We start from the raw sequence: 20,343 nt of genomic DNA on the forward strand, positions 1-20,343 counted from the left end.
CACATTCTCATAATCAGTGACGAGCACAATTCTGAGGTTGCATTTTCCCTCTAACATTACATTTTTACTCTACTGATGGTTAGGTTTAGGTTTGGGGTTTGAGTTAGGAGGTTCCGTTTATAATTCCTCTTCACTGTATTACATCCTGCACAGCTCGAAATAACTCACTTTTGGCGTCCCTTTGTGGACATTACACCTGGAAAATGGTGCTCACACGTACCCATACATCCACAAAATGTACTGCTCTGGCCACTGGGGGCAGTGTTTCGAATTTCAGTAAGCACAGACCGATTTTAGCTAAAGAAAAGTCAACCTACTGTTACCGATTTCACTGTTTCTCCTCAAATTACTTAGGAGGAATTAAATTAGATTAAATTAAACAATAAGATGTTTATTTACATACAATAAGAGGATAGAGCTATAAAAAGTAATATGTACAGAATAGCTTTGATGATTTGCTGAATCTTGAGATTTTTATTGCAGACTTTGTTCTCTTGGCAAATCTGAGCACAGTTTGAGACATTGTTGAGCTCTCTCCTGGAAACTCTAGAGGAGAAAAGTGAGATTACTTGAGTCTTTTTCTCTTTGGAAAACTAAAAAACATGAGACGTCAGCAAAAATCTCAGTTTGCTCACCTTTTAATCACACTGCTGTCTTGGAGAAGTAATTGAGATATTAATGATATCACAGATAATTGTGATTTTGCTTTTCTACGGTGTGTGTGTGTGTGTGTGTGTGTGTGTTTGTGTTTGTGTGTGTGTGTGTGTGTGTTTCACAAAACTGGTCAGTGTGACAGTTATAAATAGCCGTTTCATCTTCTGCATCCTGCGGTTAATATATCTCTGAGATGGACTGTCCATTCCACGTGTTACAAATAAGCACCTTCCTGTTTAATCAATAAACAGAGCAGTGTCCATGTCACCAAACCAATACTTCAGGATGCCATCACATGCAGATCAGTGCTTTGACACTGCTGCCCACAGCGAAACATTGAAAAACCCTTCATTTGTTCATAATCTCTTGTGTATTAGATCAGTTCCAGTTGGCTTCAAGAGACTGCTTTGGCATTATTTCAAGGTATAATTTTAGAATCAATGTGTCTGAAAAATAGCATCCAAATAATTAAAACTCAGTTTTGTTCTCTTATTAGTATTTTTAGCCTATTTGCGCATATTTAGCTATATTTACGCATTTAAATTTCATAACAAAACTTCATCAAATTGCATTGTGTAATGTTTAACAAAATTATAAGTAATTTTTTTATTATTATTATTGCTTATTTTCTTAGTTCAATTTGATGCAGTTTTCTTATTGAAATGCATAACATTTAAAAATCGCTATAACAAAATAAAAAATAAAAAAAAACATTTTTTTGAGTGTAGGTTCATTATTCTTGACTATAACCTTGCTTTTGTGGAAATGTCCACAAACAGAAGAGAACTTTGGATTTGTTTCCCCCAAATAATAAAAAGAGCAATCAGCTTAATTTTAATGCTGTTTACAAGAAAAGGATTCATATTGACATGAAATCCCCTTAGCTCCAGGAAAAAAAATAAGTTTTGTGCACTTAAACCTCGCGAAAGGATAAGTCCATGCAAGTTAGAAAGGTTTTGGGCAAAGTAAGGTAAAAGACTTGCCAAAACAATGAAAAATGGCAACATCAAAGGCAATATCCCAACAAAAAATTAAACTAACATAATTATGCTGCCTACCTTGTGGAACAGCCTTCGGCACTAGAAACACACCCCTAATACCTAAAAATACTGCCTGTGTAGGCAGCACACTTCATTAGTGAATTACACTGAATTACTCTGTCAGAACATCATCTGACCATTAGCACTCTGATGTGCATGGATGCTCTTGCAGGTTTGGTAGGTGTTAGGCAGAATGTTTGGGATTGGCAGCCTCAGTCACCATTCCCTTTCATTGCATCATTTTCCATACAATAAAAGTGAATGGTGACTGAGGCTGACATTGTGCCTAACATATCCTTTTGTGTTCCACAGAAGAAAGGGGTGAATAAATGATGACAGCATTTTTATTTTAGGTGAACTATCCCTTTAAAAGCACAGAAGAATGCTATTTGAGGACACAATGGCCAGCAAGTGCAATGCAACATGAGTTCACGACAGAGTCCACTCTGATTATGTGGGGGTTAACACGGATAAGAGTATGAAATGGATTACCTTCACCTGAAAATATTTTGTGCTTCATATTTCCTTCTCTTGCACATTGTACCATTGCATTTAGTCCATGTCTATTAGCTTTGAAGCCATCTAAATGCTACTCGAAATTAACAAATTGACAACTCATCTTGCACTCAGAGTAAATGTATCTGTTCAAGGTAATGCTGACACACAAATAGAGATCCTCATTGTTTTTGTGCTAGATAAATACTGCTCTGACTGCAGAATTAAATATCTGATTGTCAATTAAAAAGTTAATGGGTCTGTTCCAAAATCTAGTGAACTGCATTTTAAGGAATCATAGGCATGCTCCTGATGCAAAGGCTGTTCCAAAAGGAAGCGATTCTTAATTGTGCTGCCTCCTAAAATACCTAATTTTGACTAAATTCAAAGGAGGCATCACACAGTATATATCCTTGCCCGGGAAGGCAATCACACAATGCACTGTGATGAGTTTGGTGGAAAAATAAATATAAGACAATGGACAAAGCTGAGATCAATTTTGATTATAATCACACTTATAATCCATTCCTTACTGAAAAGTAATGATAAAAAATGGTTTCAAATAATAAAAAACTGACTGTTTTACCTAAACTATGCGTATGCTGTGTATATTTTTGCTCATTAGAATATCACGTTGTTCCTGTTGCATCACTTGTAGTCTTGTTCGCTGCTTCTGAGGAGTGCTATTTTAATGCCGCGCCGAGTTGCTGCCCATGCAGAGCGTCCCAAATCACTCACTTATGAGGTTCCATGTCAGTTCCTTACCAAATGTGAGATGAAAAATAATTGCTGAAGCAACCACATCATTTTGTGGCGCTTCTATGACACTTTAAACTCACATGTCGACTCTTGTGCATTTCAGGACTTGTACCCCGGTCCTTTGCATTGCAAAAGCAATGCTCTATCAGTTGAGCTATACCACACAATTTTATTGCACTTGAACAAGCTTGTGAATGTAGTTGTTTATGTAATACAACAGCACTGCATCTGCTGCAGCACACACATGGACTACATCACCCACAATTCTGTAGTGCACTACTGCAATCTGCACTTAAAGCATTACTTCATAATGTTAACAATGCAGAACTGCACAAAATAAAGCACAATTATAATGCAAAACACAAACGCACTGCTGGTTTTAACTCTTTATAACATGCATATGACCTATTAATCTAACTACCACACTTAATTTACTATCTATCTGGCTGTACTGTATCTAAGCTTGTGTACTGTAATATACAGTATATTACATATTGCACTGTACTGTATTGTGTATACTGAACATTGTAGTGTTTAGTCAAGTTATTTTTATCTGTGTAGCACAACGTTTCAAAGCAGCTTTACAGAAAATCAGTTTAGTGTATAAACTGTTTGGTTTTTGGTGTATTTTGTATTGTATGCACATTGCAAACAGTGATGCATATTTGCACATATGCATGTCTTAAATCTGTACCAACAATCATTTCCACCAGCCCAGTTTATTGTGTAGCAATAAAGAGTATCTTCTTTTCTAAAAAAGTCTATTCTATCAATATAAATACTTCAGTATTACAATCAAGAGAGGCCAGCTGAAAAAAAAAAAAAAGAAGATAACAGATCACACGTTGTGTCTAAACAACATGTACATTATAACAATGCATATAGTAAATCCTTCAACATGAGATGCATGCATGCACAAGATGCCATCACTAAACCTGCATTAGAACTGATCTACAGCACAACAAATATCCTCATCCCCGTCATACCTGCGAATGCAGTCTGCTGTATAAGTCCAAACTCTGCATGACCTTCCTGGTGCCTTTTTATCTCCCGAATGGAATCAGGATGGATTCACCTCATGCAGCAAGCACTGATCCAACTTATCTCAAAGATCAGTGCACTCACAGACACGCAAACACACTCATGCCTGCACACACACAGTTCACACTGAAGATTATGGTTACATCAGCTCTCCTTGATGCAAACTTACACTCTTTATCTTTCACTGTCTAGCTCTCTCTCTCTCTCTCTCTCTCTGATAGAGAGTGACTGCTGCAGCACTGTATTTCATTGCCTTCTCTCCAGATGCATGCTGGGAGAGGACTACATGCTGGATATCCTGACCTTGTTCTCTCCAAGGAGGTCTATTGCTGCATTCAAGTCACATCGGAATGATCGTATTTAGGAGATGAGCCCATTTGAACACCACCATCAGACAGCTGTACTCTCAGCTTCATTTAACACATTTTACCTATGTTTAATTCCACAGATTTTCCCCAAATTTAGCACAACAATTCAGAAAAAAAAAAAAAGTGTGCAGATTTTGTTCGGGCCTGATCATAGGCCCTACAAACATGAATGTTGATTGGACTCAACTGAGTTGTTGCATGCACTCCAAGAAATTAACTTAAATTATTGTCAGTTTTACTGAATCTTCCCTTCATCTTACTCAACAGATACATGTAACCAAGTGAAATTAGTTCACTCACAGCAAAGTTATAAGAGTCAACTTTGTTGAGATTAATGTCATAGCATTTACTATGTCAACTCAAATTGTTGCTAGCCAATTGTTAACTGAAAGAATAAACTGAACGTATGTAAGTTTAACGCTTATTATTAAACTAACATAATAATATGTAACACTAAAAAAAATTTAGTTTTGCATGTACTCAAAAAGCTATTGTCCAATTTACTTGAATTTATTTAGTTCATACAACTTAACTGTGGCTTGTTGGAACTACTCAACACTGCTGTGTAGAACCACTTGACAATTATTTTTCTCCCCAGTTTGGAATGCCCAGTTCCCAATGCGCTCTAAATCCTCGTGGTGGTGTAGTGACTTGCCTCAATCTGGGTGGTGGAGGACGAATCTCAGTTGCCTCTGTGTCTGAGACAGACAATCTGCGCATCTTATCACGTGGCTTGTTGAGCACGTTACCGCGGAGACCTAGCGCGTGTGGAGGCCTCATGCTATTCTCTGCGGCATCCACGCACAACTCACCACATGCCCCACCGAGAGCGAGAACCACATTATAGCGCCATGAGGAGGTTAACCCAACGTGACACAACCCTCCCTAGCAACCGGGACAATTGGTTGCTTAGGGTGCCTGACTGGAGTCACTCAGCACGCCCTGGATTTGAACTTGTGACTCCAGGTGTGGTAGTCAGCGTCTTTACTTGCTGAGCTACATAGGCCCCACCAATTGACAATTCTTTAAGTAAATCCAATAGTTAATTATTTTTTCTTTTTTTCTTTTTTTTTTTTGAGTGTGTGTTGAGCATTCCAAATCATTAATTTGTGAGGTTCCATAATGGTTACAGGCTTTTTACAGCAAACTCGAAATGGAAACAATGGAGCTATGGAGAACTATGGAGCCTCTCACACCATGTGCGAGCAATTGTGTGCCGATAAAGTGAAGCTGCGACTGAATATGCATACTTTTCTACTATATAGTATGCCAAAACAGTATGCCGATTAAGAAGGGTGTCCAAATCCTCAGTATTCATAAAAGAGTAATCGAGAAATACCCAGATGACCTACTATTGGCACTGGACACTGAACTATCCAATAATCCTATGGGAGCTGAAGAGATATCACATTCATAACACTGACTTAAAAAAAAAAAAAAAAAGGTGGAGAACCCCGAGTTGGACGGCTCATTTCAACTGTAATTACTAGTATATACCAAAAAAGTTGTTCCTTGTGCTTAAATTGTACTTGTCTAACAAAACCAGGATAGATTATTTTAGCAGTTGTTGTTACTACATCATACTACAACATGTTACTACGTCATAATGTGCATGTGTTGAGTGTGTCCATACTGGGTCGAAGCCAAAAAAGTATACTTTGAAAGGCTGTGTGCTCGACTATGCATGAGACAGAAAGGCACGTGGAAAAACAAAGTATACCCCTAGCCTTTAGAGGCAGCTCAGACCAAAGATATTCTTGCCCTAAAATGAGTTAGATACAGCACAACGAATAGAAAAGAACACAGTTGTCTTGAGACTTCTTAAAAGTTTAAGTTCTTTATAACCTCGAACGGTATCTAAAAAATACGGTATTCCTGTGCTAGGCATTGAACCAGCGAGACACACCACACCTGTTGAAGACGTCCATCTAGAACGTTTAGATAGAAAAACTACTGAGAACTAGTGCAGCTTGATGCAAAATATATTTGGTGTGAATGGCCCCCCATGTCCCAAATCGTACATCACTATGGCTTGTAAGAAATTTTACTCTAAACATGCGCAATATCTAGCCGATATAAATATTTTAGAAATGCCAATATATTTTCCCTATAGACTTTTTCATGATTTTTCCATCCCTGGAAAACACCATTTTAAAACTCCCTGATGTAATAGTGTTGTGTATTAACAGCAATACTCATATTCATTCTTAACCATTTTCTACCCCTTTCTGACATTAGAAAAGGCAATTCTGCTCATATATAGAACAGATCATGGCTCTCAGACAAGAGAAGACATTCGATTTGAGCGTTGGTGCAGAGATTTTCACTGATCCTTTGTTGCTGTGCACGCAGTGATTTCCTCATCTAAATTATGCTCTCTACCACAACAATAAATATACTGTAGATGATTAATCTTGTGAAAATACCACAAGAAAAAAAACTGCAGTTCATATAATGAAGTTGCGTTGTAAAATCAAGAGAGAATGATGATTTGAAAACATGCTATTCTGCTGTAGTTTACTTGATATAAATCTCTGATGCATGGTAAGATTACTGTAGGCTGACGTTTCAAGGTCTTTTCTGAAATCCTGGAGAAACAAGGTGAAATGAGCGTGTTGAGCAGCGTCCTATAGCTGTGACCTTTTGATATCTAGAAGCTTCAGCAATGTCTCAGGGGAGACAGCCTGAATACATGAGCAGCATACTGAGAACAAGTACATAAGATTTTGTAAGATTTTGAAGAATCTGTAGCACTATGAAATCCAGGCAACTGAGGTTTTCAAGCAGTGTTCCAGTAGAAGTTCATGCATTTTAGTCACTATATTACCTTTGTGTTTACCTTTGTGTTGAACAGTCACATTTATAGTCGCACTGGAGACCCACCCAAGAGTCCTGAAACAATTTGAATGCTGTTTTCAGGATAAACCCTGATTTCAGGGTATTCTGAAGTTTGTTACATCCTCCTACGCCATTCATTTACATTTACATTATTCATTTGGCAGACGCTTTTATCCAAAGCGACTTAAAAAAGAGGAAAACATAAGCGAATCATCTTAAGGAGACAGTGGTATGAAAAGTGCTGTATTGCAAAGTTTCACTAGCATCAGAATAGCATTCAAAACAGAATAACGTGCAACAGGAATTTTTTTTTTTTTTTTAATGACTGATTAAGTGCTCATGGAAAAGATGTGTTTTTAGTCGTTTTTGAAGACAGAGAGCGAGTCAGCTTCACGGATGGAGTTGGGAAGGTCGTTCCACCAACGTGGTATGATGAAGCTGAAAGTCTGGGAAAGTGTTTTGGTGCCTCTTTGTGTTGGTACAACAAGGCGACGTTCTTTAGCTGACCGCAGGCTTCTAGTGGGTGCGTAGCTCTGCATAAATGATTTTAGGTATGCTGGAGCAGACCCAGTGACTGTTTTGTATGCCAGCATCAGAGCCTTGAATTTGATACGTGCATCAACCGGCAGCCAGTGGAGAGAGACAAGGAGTGGTGTAACATGCGCTCTCTTTGGTTCATTAAAGACCAGATGCGCTGCTGCATTCTGGATCTGGATTCCTGCCGTAAGCAACATTCAATGTCTACTCTTTAAGATCCATAAGTAGGTAAATAATGTCTATGTTCAGACCTGTGTTATGCCACAAATGTGTTTCAGCCTACTGTGTGACTGTGTCTAGTCTCGCGTAGCCAGACTTTTGAATATCTGCATAATGTCTGGTCCACTTTGCAACCTACAGAACGTTAGAGACCATCTGACCAACAAGTAAAGTGGCCAATCACAGTTTTGTTTTACATGCGGTTTAGGGGTGGGTAAATCTCAAATACATGATTCCACAATGAGCTTTAACAACAAGGAAAAAATAATTCCAATAATGTCGGAAAACAGAGAAAATTGGCAAAAAATTTGTGTAGATTGATGTAAAAAATTCCTACCAACAAAACGTAATAAAGCCACTGAGAAACTCATATCAGTGCACCACTAATTTTTAGTAAATAGTGTGTAAAATAAGTGTTCATTTCAATTCAGCAATGTTGTGTGCTATCATTAAATTGTATTATAATGTCATTATATCAGCCCTTGGCCACCTGCTCTCTGGATATCAGTATTATCAGCATTCCTCTTTAAAGACCCCATATCAGTCGACCACTACTGCTAACCATTGTTGGGTAAGTTACTCAAATAAAGTAATCCACTACAAATTACTAAATACTTTCCTAAAATTGTAATAAGATTACTTTACTGATTACTTCATTGTAACAGTAATCACCTTAATAATTACTTTCAACGTACTTTCTAAAGCACTGTTCACAGAATTGTTTTGTTATTCTGCTCAACAAATTCTACGTAACGTTTATATTTCCTCCTTGTTCATTGTCGGATGCAAGTCATACACTAATTTCTTTCTTAAGGCCGATTAATACTTCTGCATCAAACCTACGCCGTAGCCTGATGTGATCCTCTTGAAAAATTTAACTGCATGGGGTATCGACGCAGACCACGACAGTTGTGATATTTTGTGAACCTGAATGAGGTTTTCACCGTATGTTTGACAGTGGCGTATAGTAAATAATCATATTTCATAAGTCATGAAAGTGGAACACTTCTAATTTGACAGCAAATTAAAAAGCACCTGTTAAGAATTGGTTATTTTGCCTAAATGCATTGTAAAGTCCAGCTTTTAAGCTTTAAAATGACAGACACAAATTTTGTGTTGGTCAAGCGAGTATTAATTTGATTTTTTCTTTTTTTCCTTCACGGAGCGTCAAAAGTATGCTAAAACATTTTTTAAGCATCTCAAGAAATAGCATACTATACCTGATTTATTTTCTCTTTGCATGGCAGACAATATGTATAGTAAATAATATTATGTAACGAAATCTCCACATGTTCACATCCTTTGATAAACTCATTTTTAATGCTATAATAATTTAATAAATATGAATCCACAAACTGCTTTGCTTTTTCTAAATATGAAATGTATAATTATTTCAGAAATGAAGGCATTTCCTCTCAGTACAATAGCATTTTGGCTGTGTACGCACAGAACGATAAATGCAAACTACCACGTTGGCCACTACGTGGAGCCTGCGGCATAGGTTCGACACATAAGTATAAACTGGCCTTTATAATTAATAGTTAGCCGTCGTAGAAATGCAAACAGCCAAAAAAAAAAATAATTTTCTTCTTATTTTTCTGATTTTATGCCATTATATATCTCAGGGTGTAAATAAGGTGGCTTCGGAAAAACTGCTTTTGTTTTGTTTCCAATCATGTCACCTGTAACTGATTCAAATTTTGTGTTGATACAACAAAGCAATCAAAAGTTATAGCACAACAAAGATTATTTATCCTAGTTTCCAAAAACATCTCCAAGTGTTTAAAAGCCTCTCCAAACAAATAAAATATAATAACTGTACACAAGAACTAATTACACATGCAAACACAACAATGACTAAAGGTTTGCACAGCACGCAGACATGATTTTAGTCATGAGATTTCACAGAATGAGCTTCATTCTGTGCCATTTGAGTCATCATTTAGTCTGTGTCATGTACTTAGTGCCATCTCCTGGTGGCCATATGTAATTACAGGGAATAGTCACATCTATTATCACGACTCTCTGCCCAAATAATGAGGATTATCACCACTGGCTGAAGCAATCTGAACCCTGTTGGATTGATTTAGCGATCCATGACACTACAGCGATTCCGATGACATCATCTGATCCAGGAAAGCTAACGTGTATGTAGCAAGATTAGCCAGATGCCAGATAGCCAGATGCCATGTGTGCATTGAGCACATTGTGCTTCGTGTCAATTATCTAATGATCTTTGCATCCGAATAATTTTCGTATCGGCGTGTTTGAAAGATAATCGCCTCCTCTAAGTAATGGTATGTGATCTTTTATGTTCTGTTTATTTTTCGTGAAGTTATAAGCAAAAATGCAGCATATGAGCAACACCTGTTCACATGAAACATGTATGTCAAAAACATATACTTAACTATTATGTGCTATATTTTTGTCTGTGAGTAAAACAAATAGACTGGTTGTATTTTACTCTTTGAGAGCTTTCCAACAACATAAGATAAATGGCTATTTGATAAGTTTTATGTTTTTACCGATTACAATAATATGTGCAGAGCAAAACTATTAGTAAATTATCAAAATGGAACACTTCTGATTTGTCTGCAAATTTCAAAGCACTTGTTCAGTTTTGGTCATAATGCCTACATACACTATATTGCCAAAAGTATTCGCTCACCCATCCAAATAATTGAATTCAGGTGTTCCAATCACTTCCATGGCCACAGGTGTATAAAATGAAGCACCTAGGCATGCAGACTGCTTCTACAAACATTTGTGAAAGAATGGGCCACTCTCAGGAGCTCAGTGAATTCCAGCGTGGTACTGTGATAGGATGCCACCTGTGCAACAAGTCCAGTCGTGAAATTTCCTCACTACTAAATATTCCACAGTCAACTGTCAGTGGTATTATAACAAAGTGGAAGCGATTGGGAATGACAGCAACTCAGCCACGAAGTGGTAGGCCACGTAAAATGACAGAGCTGGGTCAGCGGATGCTGAGGCGCATAGTGCGCAGAGGTCGCCAACTTTCTGCAGAGTCAATCACTACAGACCTCCAAAGTTCATGTGGCCTCAAGAACAGTGCGTAGAGAGCTTCGTGGAATGGGTTTCCATGGCCGAGCAGCTGCATCCAAGCCATACATCACCAAGTGCAATGCAAAGCGTCGGATGCAGTGGTGTAAAGCACGCCGCCACTGGACTCTAGAGCAGTGGAGACGCGTTCTCTGGAGTGACAAATCACGCTTCTCCATCTGGCAATCTGATGGACGAGTCTGGGTTTGGCGGTTGCCAGGAGAACGGTACTTGTCTGACTGCATTGTGCCAACTGTGAAGTTTGGTGGAGGGGGGATTATGGTGTGGGGTTGTTTTTCAGGAGCTGGGCTTGGCCCCTTAGTTCCAGTGAAAGGAACTCTGAATGCTTCAGCATACCAAGAGATTTTGGACAATTCCATGCTCCCAACTTTGTGAGAACAGTTTGGGGATGGCCCCTTCCTGTTCCAACATGACTGCACACCAGTGCACAAAGCAAGGTCCATAAAGACATGGATGAGCGAGTTTGGTGTGGAAGAACTTGACTGGCCTGCACAGAGTCCTGACCTCAACCCGATAGAGCACCTTTGGGATGAATTAGAGCGAAGACTGCGAGCCAGGCCTTCTCGTCCAACATCAGTGTCTGACCTCACAAATGCGCTTCTGGAAGAATGGTCAAAAATTCCCATAAACACACTCCTAAACCTTGTGGAAAGCCTTCCCAGAAGAGTTGAAGCTGTTATAGCTGCAAAGGGTGGGCCGACGTCATATTAAACCCTATGGATTAAGAATGGGATGTCACTTAAGTTCATATGCGTCTAAAGGCAGATGAGCGAATACTTTTGGCAATATAGTGTATGTAGAGATTCTAAGCTTTAAAACGATACCTATTTTGGGCTGATCAAGGCTGTAGTTATTAATATTTTGATTTATTTTTTATCCCACGGGCCCATCCAAGCATAAAGGGTTAATTAGTGACAAGGAAAGCTGAAGGAAAATGTAAAGTGAGTTAAACAATCCTACTCACCACACTTTGTCCTCCAGGAGGGGTGACCACCTGCAGAATCCAAAATATTCCCATTTGTTTTCAGACACAATATTAATAATACTTGGCACAGATGATCAAACTACAGCATTCAGACATGCAGCCGGTCTACTATCTGAACTTTCTCACAGTGTTGAAAATATTCTGGCAATCGTTTTGCTACATTAAATTTTAATGCACAATACAGTTTTTGCATGCTTTCTTTGTAGCTAGGCAGAAGCTATAGGTTAACAAAAGTCTAGCAAATTGACACTGAATGTATACTTTCGGCATTTGGAAATAAAAAATAGCCTTTTTTTCAATTCTAATCATGCATGAACACAACGTCTTCAGTGTAAATTGTTTTCAATACATGGTCAACCACACTTGCTGTGTATTTTACAGAGCCAACCCCAAAATGCTAAATCTCTGGCATTGTCAGCAATACTGAGCAGATTTCATTTGCACCAGTGGACACGTAGGATAAGGTCTAATTTTACCCCCTAAATGGATGTACATTTTTAGCAGAGGAAGTACCAGAACATCTTCCCTTTCAAGCAGAATAATCCTGGATATCTAAAGAGCACCAATTAGTTTAAAACAATCCCAGAAACCTTCCGTACATGTTTAATCTATACTAAAGGCCATTACATGAACATCTCTAGTGCATTATCCAAAAAACAGTCAGTACATTGACTGAATTTATATTGAAATTACAGCCCTCTGCCTATAAAAACAATGCATATAATTGGCTCGCATCACCGATTAATGTCTTGGAGACACAATTTGCCTGGTTCATGCTGACATAATCGCTGTCAACAGATATATGTTTCTGTACTGCTCACATTTTACATTAAGCAATAATAATCAGCTTTGTCAGTCCGCTTTGGATTCATGCTGAGCGGAACAATTTTTTCTCTGTAATCTGAATAATAAAGCTTAGCTTTGTCTTAGTGGAGAGCTTTGCAAAAGCCATCATTATATTGTCCTGTGATACCAGAAAACCATGTGAACTACCGATTGACAGAAATTGTTTTTTTTAGTGGCCAGTACTGATAAAGATATGCATGGCCGATATACAGTACTGTGTAAAAGTCTTAGTCACATAAGATGCTTCACAAAAACATTTGCCTTAAGAGGGTTATTTATATTTTCAGCTTTAGTGTGTCAATAGGAAATATACATTTTAGACTCCCAAACATTTCTTTTGCAAATTGAATAGAATAGAATAGAATAGAATAGAATAGAATAGAAGAACAGGGAGCCCTGCAACAGAAGGCATGGTCCCCAAAGTGCCCCCCACTGAACATCGAGTCAGTCTGAGATTACATAAAGAGACAGAAGCAATTGAGACAGCCTAAATAGATAGAAGAACTGTGGCAAATTCTCCAAGAAGCTTGGAACATCCTATCTGCCAACAACCAAGAAAAACTGTGTCCAGGTGTATCTAGGAGAATTGGTGCTGTTTTAAAGGCAAAGGTGGCCACGCCAAATATTGATTTAGCTTTTTATGTTTACTGGACTTTGTATGACGTTAATTGAAAAATGAAAACTATTTATGTCATTATTTTTGAAGACATCCTCATTATGCAATATTTTTCACAAGTGCCTAAAACTTTTGCACAGTACTGTAATGCCCATATATACTGTCCATATGATAATGTACAGTAATGTTGACAAGTGAGACATACACAAAATGGCTTTAATGAATTATTAGCCAATGTTGATCATTTCAATATGGCCAAATATCGGCTGATTAATCAGACTGAACAATATATCGGTTTATCATTACAGAAAAATATTTGGAAACAGTAAAAGTGAGTTTGCTGTCTGTACATTTTTATGTTAATCAGCCAATAAGGCACAGTTACCAGCCAATGAGATGAATAGGAATACTATAAGATAGCTTTCTCCAGGTATAATAAACTTCCTCGGTTAGACCTCACTGACTTCAATTTGGCATACATTTTTTCAAGCATTTTTATTGTAAGAAATAATATAAACGTTTTTTCTCAATTTGAACCATTTAGTATGATTTTTTTCCTTTTTTTTTTTTTTCTTTTTTTTTTACAATGTCTGGACAGGTCTAGACATTTATTTACAAAAAATAACAAAAAATATAATTCTGAAACTGCAAACATGATCATCTTAGTAGAGGTGTATTCAAGTGAATGCATTAATGTAGTTTTGCATCTTCGATTACACAGCATTACAGCAATGACTTTGAGACTCTGCTAACTTTAATAATCTCAATTAAATGGGTGTTAAAGTGTCATTATCCAAAACTACCCATCTGTATGAGTACGCGCTGCTCAGAGCTGTTTTGAGGGTCACTCAAAAGCTGCTTTTCTGCCAGCACTGAAAGAATGAAAGAATACTTTTCTCGAGTGATTAGAGCAGAGTTGTTAGTGGTGCTTGAAGGATTAAAAAGATTAAAAAACAATACTTTCCGCTTTTTTCTGGTGTGGCTGTGGACAGCAACGCAAGTCCCCAACACACAAAAATACACTCAGCATTTGCCAACAACTCCAGAAGTTTGGACCAGACTCTAATGCTGCTGTATTTAGTCTCTCTGAAATCTTAAAGATTTGCCAGGCTTACTGTGCTCTACATTGTTAGAAATATACTGTAGTATACTAACATTAAAATCTGTTTACAGCATTGTTGCATTCTCCAAACATACAGTATATGCATACCAAATGCACATCTGTGAATGATCCGACTGTTATCACTTTTAATGCTTTAACGCAAGGCTCATATTATTTATAATTTTCATATTACATACTTCTAATTATTTATTTGTTTCCCTGAGGTCCACTTATAATGCTAGAAAGGTTTTGTCTCAAAAATCATAATTTCATTTTTCATGGCTGCTGTGCCTTTAAGAGTTTATGTAAACATTGTATTCACATGTGAAATGACTAACTGCACTTACTCACGAGCTGCGTGTTGTGGTCGAATATTGTTTTTACCACCCCATCCTTCAATAACAGCCTCTTTATAAAGCTGCACATAGAAATGTTAAAATGTGCAATTCAAACTGTTAAGATCAGACTGAAATTGTCAGATATCTTGTTAAAATCAACTTCAGTTGCTCGTTTCTAATGTTGTGGTTATTCAGACAGATCTGCAGAGCGGCTACACATAGACAGTAACAGCACAAGATTTGACACACTTTACCACCATTTATGCAGCTTCATTTCAATAAATGGTCTATTTTTTGAAAGTTACAGTATATATACCACAATGAACAGTTTTATCTAAAAAAAAAAAAAAAGTAAAACAAAAAAAGGAACATTTGATTCCTTATGATATGAGATCATAAATTAGTGTGTGACATATAATACTGTATATAATCAGAAACTGATATCTTGTATTTCTGAACTCGTGAACATTATGTGACTCTGGCAAAATTTTTGCAAAACTAAATTACGTGCCTTATTACACATTTTGCTGTAGTTTCCCAGTGACATGTCCAGTGGGGGGCGCCAAAAGTGAGGGAAATGGTGTTGTAATCAGACGAGGCTTTTAAGGTGAATATTAGATGGAGGTTTTAATGAGTAAAACGTACCTCCCTAACCTAACAATTTAGCCTAAACTTAACCAAAAGTGTCCTAAAAGCAAATGAGAGGTGAACAGAACAGATATCCTTACCCTTTACCAATGCAAAACCTAACTGATAGCATCCAAAAACTATATGCAAAATGAAAAGCACATTTTCTGAAGTAACCATGTCATTTTGTATCGCTTCTGTGACACGTATCAGCCTTCGAGTCTAAAGTCCAACACTCTATCAGGTGAGCTACGACGGAAGCTAATCACATTGGAATAACTGTGTAAATGTAGGTGAATCTATATATACAGTATATATATATATATATTTATAAATGATGTGTTATAGTAAAAGTGTTTTGAAATCATAACAAGTCTTAAAAACAATGGTACTCTTTGGTCCTGACTAAAAAATGTTAAATGCAATAAAGGCCCAAAATGTTATCATTTTTGGTTTTAAAAGATATGTTGTTGTTTTTTTAAGTTCAAACAGTACAAGACCATCACTGTGTCTGCATTGCTAGCAATCTTTTCTTTCTATTTATGCTGTCTTAAAGAAAGACGAATATAATTTGAATTTCTTTTCATCACTGATGTATCTGTAAAATGACATGGCTGTGACAGCATGGCTAGCAAAAAGAAAATACACAAAATGATTTACTGCCCTCAAGTTGTCCCTCTTTTTCTGTTTTTTTTTTCCATACAAAAATATTGAATGGAAGTATTGTAAAAATGTCATATTGAAAAAGTAACAGCATATGGTTATGAACAACATTACTCGTAAATGAGCGAGTAAAAGTAAATTTTTCATTTTTAGGTGAACTACTCCTTTTATTCTTTTTTTTTTTATCCCCTTTTCTCCCAATTTGGAATGCCCAATTCCCACTACTTAGTAGGTCCTCATGGTGGTGCGGTTACTCACCTCAATCCGGGTGGTGGAGGACAAGTCTCAGTTGCCTCCACTTCTGAGACCGTCAATCCGCGCATTTTATCATGTGGCTCGCTGTGCATGACACCGTGGAGACTCACAGCATATGGAGGCTCATGCTACTCTCCACGATCCACGTACAACTTACCACGCGCCCCACTGAGAGCGAGAACCACTAATTGCAACCACGAGGAGGTTACCCCATGTGACTCTACCCTCCCTAGCAACCGGGCCAATTTGGTTGCTTAGGAGACCTGGCTGGAGTCACTCAGCACGCCCTGGATTTGAACTCGCGACTCCAGGGGTGGTAGTCTGCATCAATACTCAATGAGCTACCCAGGCCCACCGGTGAACTACTCCTTTAACTGGTGGCTCATTTTTTGGGCGCAGAGCTGACAAGGACATACTCAAAATAAAATCTCTTAAAAGAAGACTCTTTGGAGATGATGTACAAAATATACTGATTAATGAATGTATAGTTATAAAGAGATAAAGCTTTAAAGTTTGGTCACTCCATCAGAGTGATTGCTTTACTCCTTACACTGTGATCATCTGATGCCCGATGGCCCGATCTATTGCCCCGGGGTCACGGATAATCTGTGGCCACAGGGACACTCATCCTGCTTGTAAATTAAAATGAGACGGACAGCTGTCAAACACGCTCTCTGAGAGCATTAATACATCCTGGATTAAACATAGGCTATCATATACTGCATTTACAGCACTGTATAGCAAAATTACAGTTTTATTGGGAATTCACATGGAATTACGAAGCATTAGGAGATGTGCTGAAAGATCCGAGTTGGGAGGGCCAGGATAAAACCAGTGACATACTTGAAAAAGTATATTACTATTGGGTGGATCTCACGAAAACTTGTCCATGTCACATTTCACCAGAAAAAAAAATAAATAAAAATATATATATATATATATATATATATATATATATATATATATATATATATATATTGTATCGACAAAATGAAGCTTGTATTTATGGCTATTATGAATTTTTGCACTGTGACAATATTTTCATGACAATTAAGCACATTTCTTCCCCAAATTCCAATAAATACAATGTGTCCAGAATTTTTACATTTCAATAAGTCCCTTTATTCTCAACAATGACTCTCAGTGGATTAGCAGCAGGCCCACGCTGAATATATGAGAGAACTCTACATAAAATTTCAATTTGATTCAGAATGCAAGTCGTTCATAAAATTGTAAACATCCCTTGCACCATAAGTGTTTCTTTATTAAATATTTTGCTTTCCAATATGAGTACTATCATCTTGGTTTAACACATTTTTACATTTTGCAAATAATTACAAAAGATGTTACCCAAAAATCTGCACAGAAAATGTGGATGAAGTCAGCCGTTTCCATCTGGACCTGATTATGATCAGTACTGTACTGTCAATACTGTATACTGTATAACTATTACTGTAATACCTACTGTAACACGGTGATTTCTCTTATTTAAAGGAACGTTCCAGGTTCAATACAAGTTCAGATCAATCGATAGCATTTGTGGCATAATGTTGATTACCACAACAAATCATTTTGACTTGTCCCACGTTTATTTTAAAAAAAAATAATTAGGGTTAGGGTTTGGGTAGGTAAAATGTAGTTACAGTAAGGCAATTACAATGGAAGCCTTTAGGGCCAGTTCATAAACACTAAAATACACACAGTTTCAAAAGTCACATCAAATAGACACAAAATGTAAACATTATACGTGTTAACATGATTTTTTTCAGCATTACAGCATTTTACGAGATTACAAGGTTTACTGGTGTTCTTGTCAAGACAACAAAGTTGCAACATTGGATATAACTTTACACAGTTATGGTTAGTTAGCGATTTTTTCACACTAAAATCATGTTAACATGTATAATGTTTACGTCTTGTGGCTATACTTTTGAAAAAGTCTGTATTTTAATTCCATTTAAAGCGTCCTATACTGTAACTGCAATTTTGTTCTTTTCTTTTCTTTAATATATATATATATATATATATTGCTACAATGCAAAAATTAGCTCCATTGCCTTTATGCAAAATCTTTTCTTTCTTTCTTTCCATTTTTGGGGTGAAATAGGCTATGACCCAGATTCTTGACAGGAGAATAACCCTATTACAGCTATCAGTAGGTTCCATGAGATATTACAAATTAGGGTACACATTTTTTAAACAAGATCTTGATCCTTTCTTAAGAACGTCATTAACCCTTGGTTTAGTTTAGTCTTTTCCGTGTACAAATACAGACAATATTCTCTTATACTGCATGACAGCGCAATGAACCTGTGGCCAATATATTCCCTCAGTCAGTCACACAAATGAACAATCCTCGAGTGCTCTGTGTTATTAAAACGCGTCCCGATGTGCCACATGCAAAAGCCGCAACATTTAGTCATGCAATGTGAACAACTGTGAAATGTCACGCGCTACATGCACCAGCGTAACTGGAAAACGAGTGTGATCCATTCACTGATGCTAAAAGTATCTGTTACATTGATTCGCCAAAAACCAGAACGCATGATCATTTCACAGATAGGACAGATTTAGTAGCCAACTGCAGCGCTCCTTGTGTGCTGCATATGATGTGTTGAATCCAAGGCTGAATTAAAAAGAGCAGCTTACCGTCGGCAGCAAAGGCTCCATTTGTGCGCCTTGGTCCTTCGCGTCCATCTTTCTGTACCTGTAGAACAGCTGTAGTGTAAGTAGTGCGCGTGTAGTGTCCGCGGATGAGATGCGTCACCGCCGCGCTCCGGTTCGCGTTTAGCGGCAACACGCTGTCAGGGCAGAGACGCTCCGGTCACATATTTAGCGAAGTGATATTAGTGCTGTTGAAGGGGCGCGGAGATTTTATTCTCACTTATAAGAGCGCATGTTAGCTGCGGTGTGACGCAGCAGAAGGGAGGGTGTATTAATATTTTGCTATAGTGCCTCTTAATTTTCTTGGACTGCCCTTTGAAGAGAGATTAGACTGTCAAATAGCACTAACAACTTGGTAATAGAGAGTAAAGTATATGTGTATAGTCAAAAACTGTAAAAGTCTGATTCATTTTGGTTAATTATGGGTGATCGGGGCTAATTGTCACACAGGAAAGTTGACACAAGAGCAGACTCCGTAACTATAATGTATTGAGTGCAAAGTCCAAATGCACAAATGTTTGTTTTCTCAAGCAGTGAGTTTTGTATGTTGCACCTTAAAGGAATAGTTCACCCCAAAATGAAAATTCTGTCATCATTTACTCACCCTCATGTTGTTCCATACCGGTATGACTTTCATTCTTTCTTGGATCACAAAAGATGATAGACAGTATTATGATTTCAGTCTATACAAGTAAAGTGGATGGTGACTAAGACTGAGTCATTAAAAAAAGAAAATTAATATATTAAGTTTCTGTTTTTTAATAAAACAAAGCCTGAAATATGGTCACCGTATTTTTTAAGGTACATTTCTGGCAACAGCTACCACAGCTGTCTGTATTTTACCGTAAATGTATTGGATTATATATATATATATATATATATATATATATATATATATATATATATATATATATATATATATATATAAAGTCATGTGGGTTTGGAACAACATGAGGGAGAGAAAATTATTACAGAACTTTCCATTTTTGTGAATTCTATTCTCCCAATTAAAATTCCAATTTCGTTGTATTTTTGTAATAGGTGGTGGGTATGCATGTGAACACAATAAAACCACACTGTCGTCATATGTGTTTTATATGTTGTAAATGTATTTAATTTGTAATTTTGCTGTTTCATGAATCATTTTGTGCATCATAATTTGTTTTACTGTTTAAATTTAGCTCAACAGTCTGTAATAGGCTGTTTAGTGGC

The 20,343-nt window shown here is 37.2% G+C and overlaps 1 protein-coding gene across 2 annotated transcripts in view; it reads right to left on the reverse strand.

The window, feature by feature from the left end:
• LOC127448223 (sodium-driven chloride bicarbonate exchanger-like) overlaps window positions 1-19,246 on the reverse strand; it is an 89,716-nt gene extending 70,470 nt beyond the window's left edge. The window contains exons 1-2 of one of the 2 annotated variants that reach the window (XM_051710598.1): window positions 19,117-19,125; window positions 12,000-12,029 (exon numbers count right to left, since the gene is read on the reverse strand). Coding sequence is in view for 1 of the 2 variants with exons in the window: in XM_051710597.1 (XP_051566557.1) it covers window positions 19,117-19,164 (48 nt within the window). In the remaining variant the exon portion in view is untranslated. Of the gene's footprint in view, window positions 1-11,999; window positions 12,030-19,116 lie in introns of both variants that reach the window. The other variant, XM_051710597.1, reaches the window with a different exon arrangement.
• Window positions 19,247-20,343: the final 1,097 nt, after the last annotated feature.

This window comes from Myxocyprinus asiaticus, chromosome 11 (assembly GCF_019703515.2).
Source record: "Myxocyprinus asiaticus isolate MX2 ecotype Aquarium Trade chromosome 11, UBuf_Myxa_2, whole genome shotgun sequence".
In the NCBI taxonomy this organism is placed as follows: domain Eukaryota; kingdom Metazoa; phylum Chordata; class Actinopteri; order Cypriniformes; family Catostomidae; genus Myxocyprinus; species Myxocyprinus asiaticus.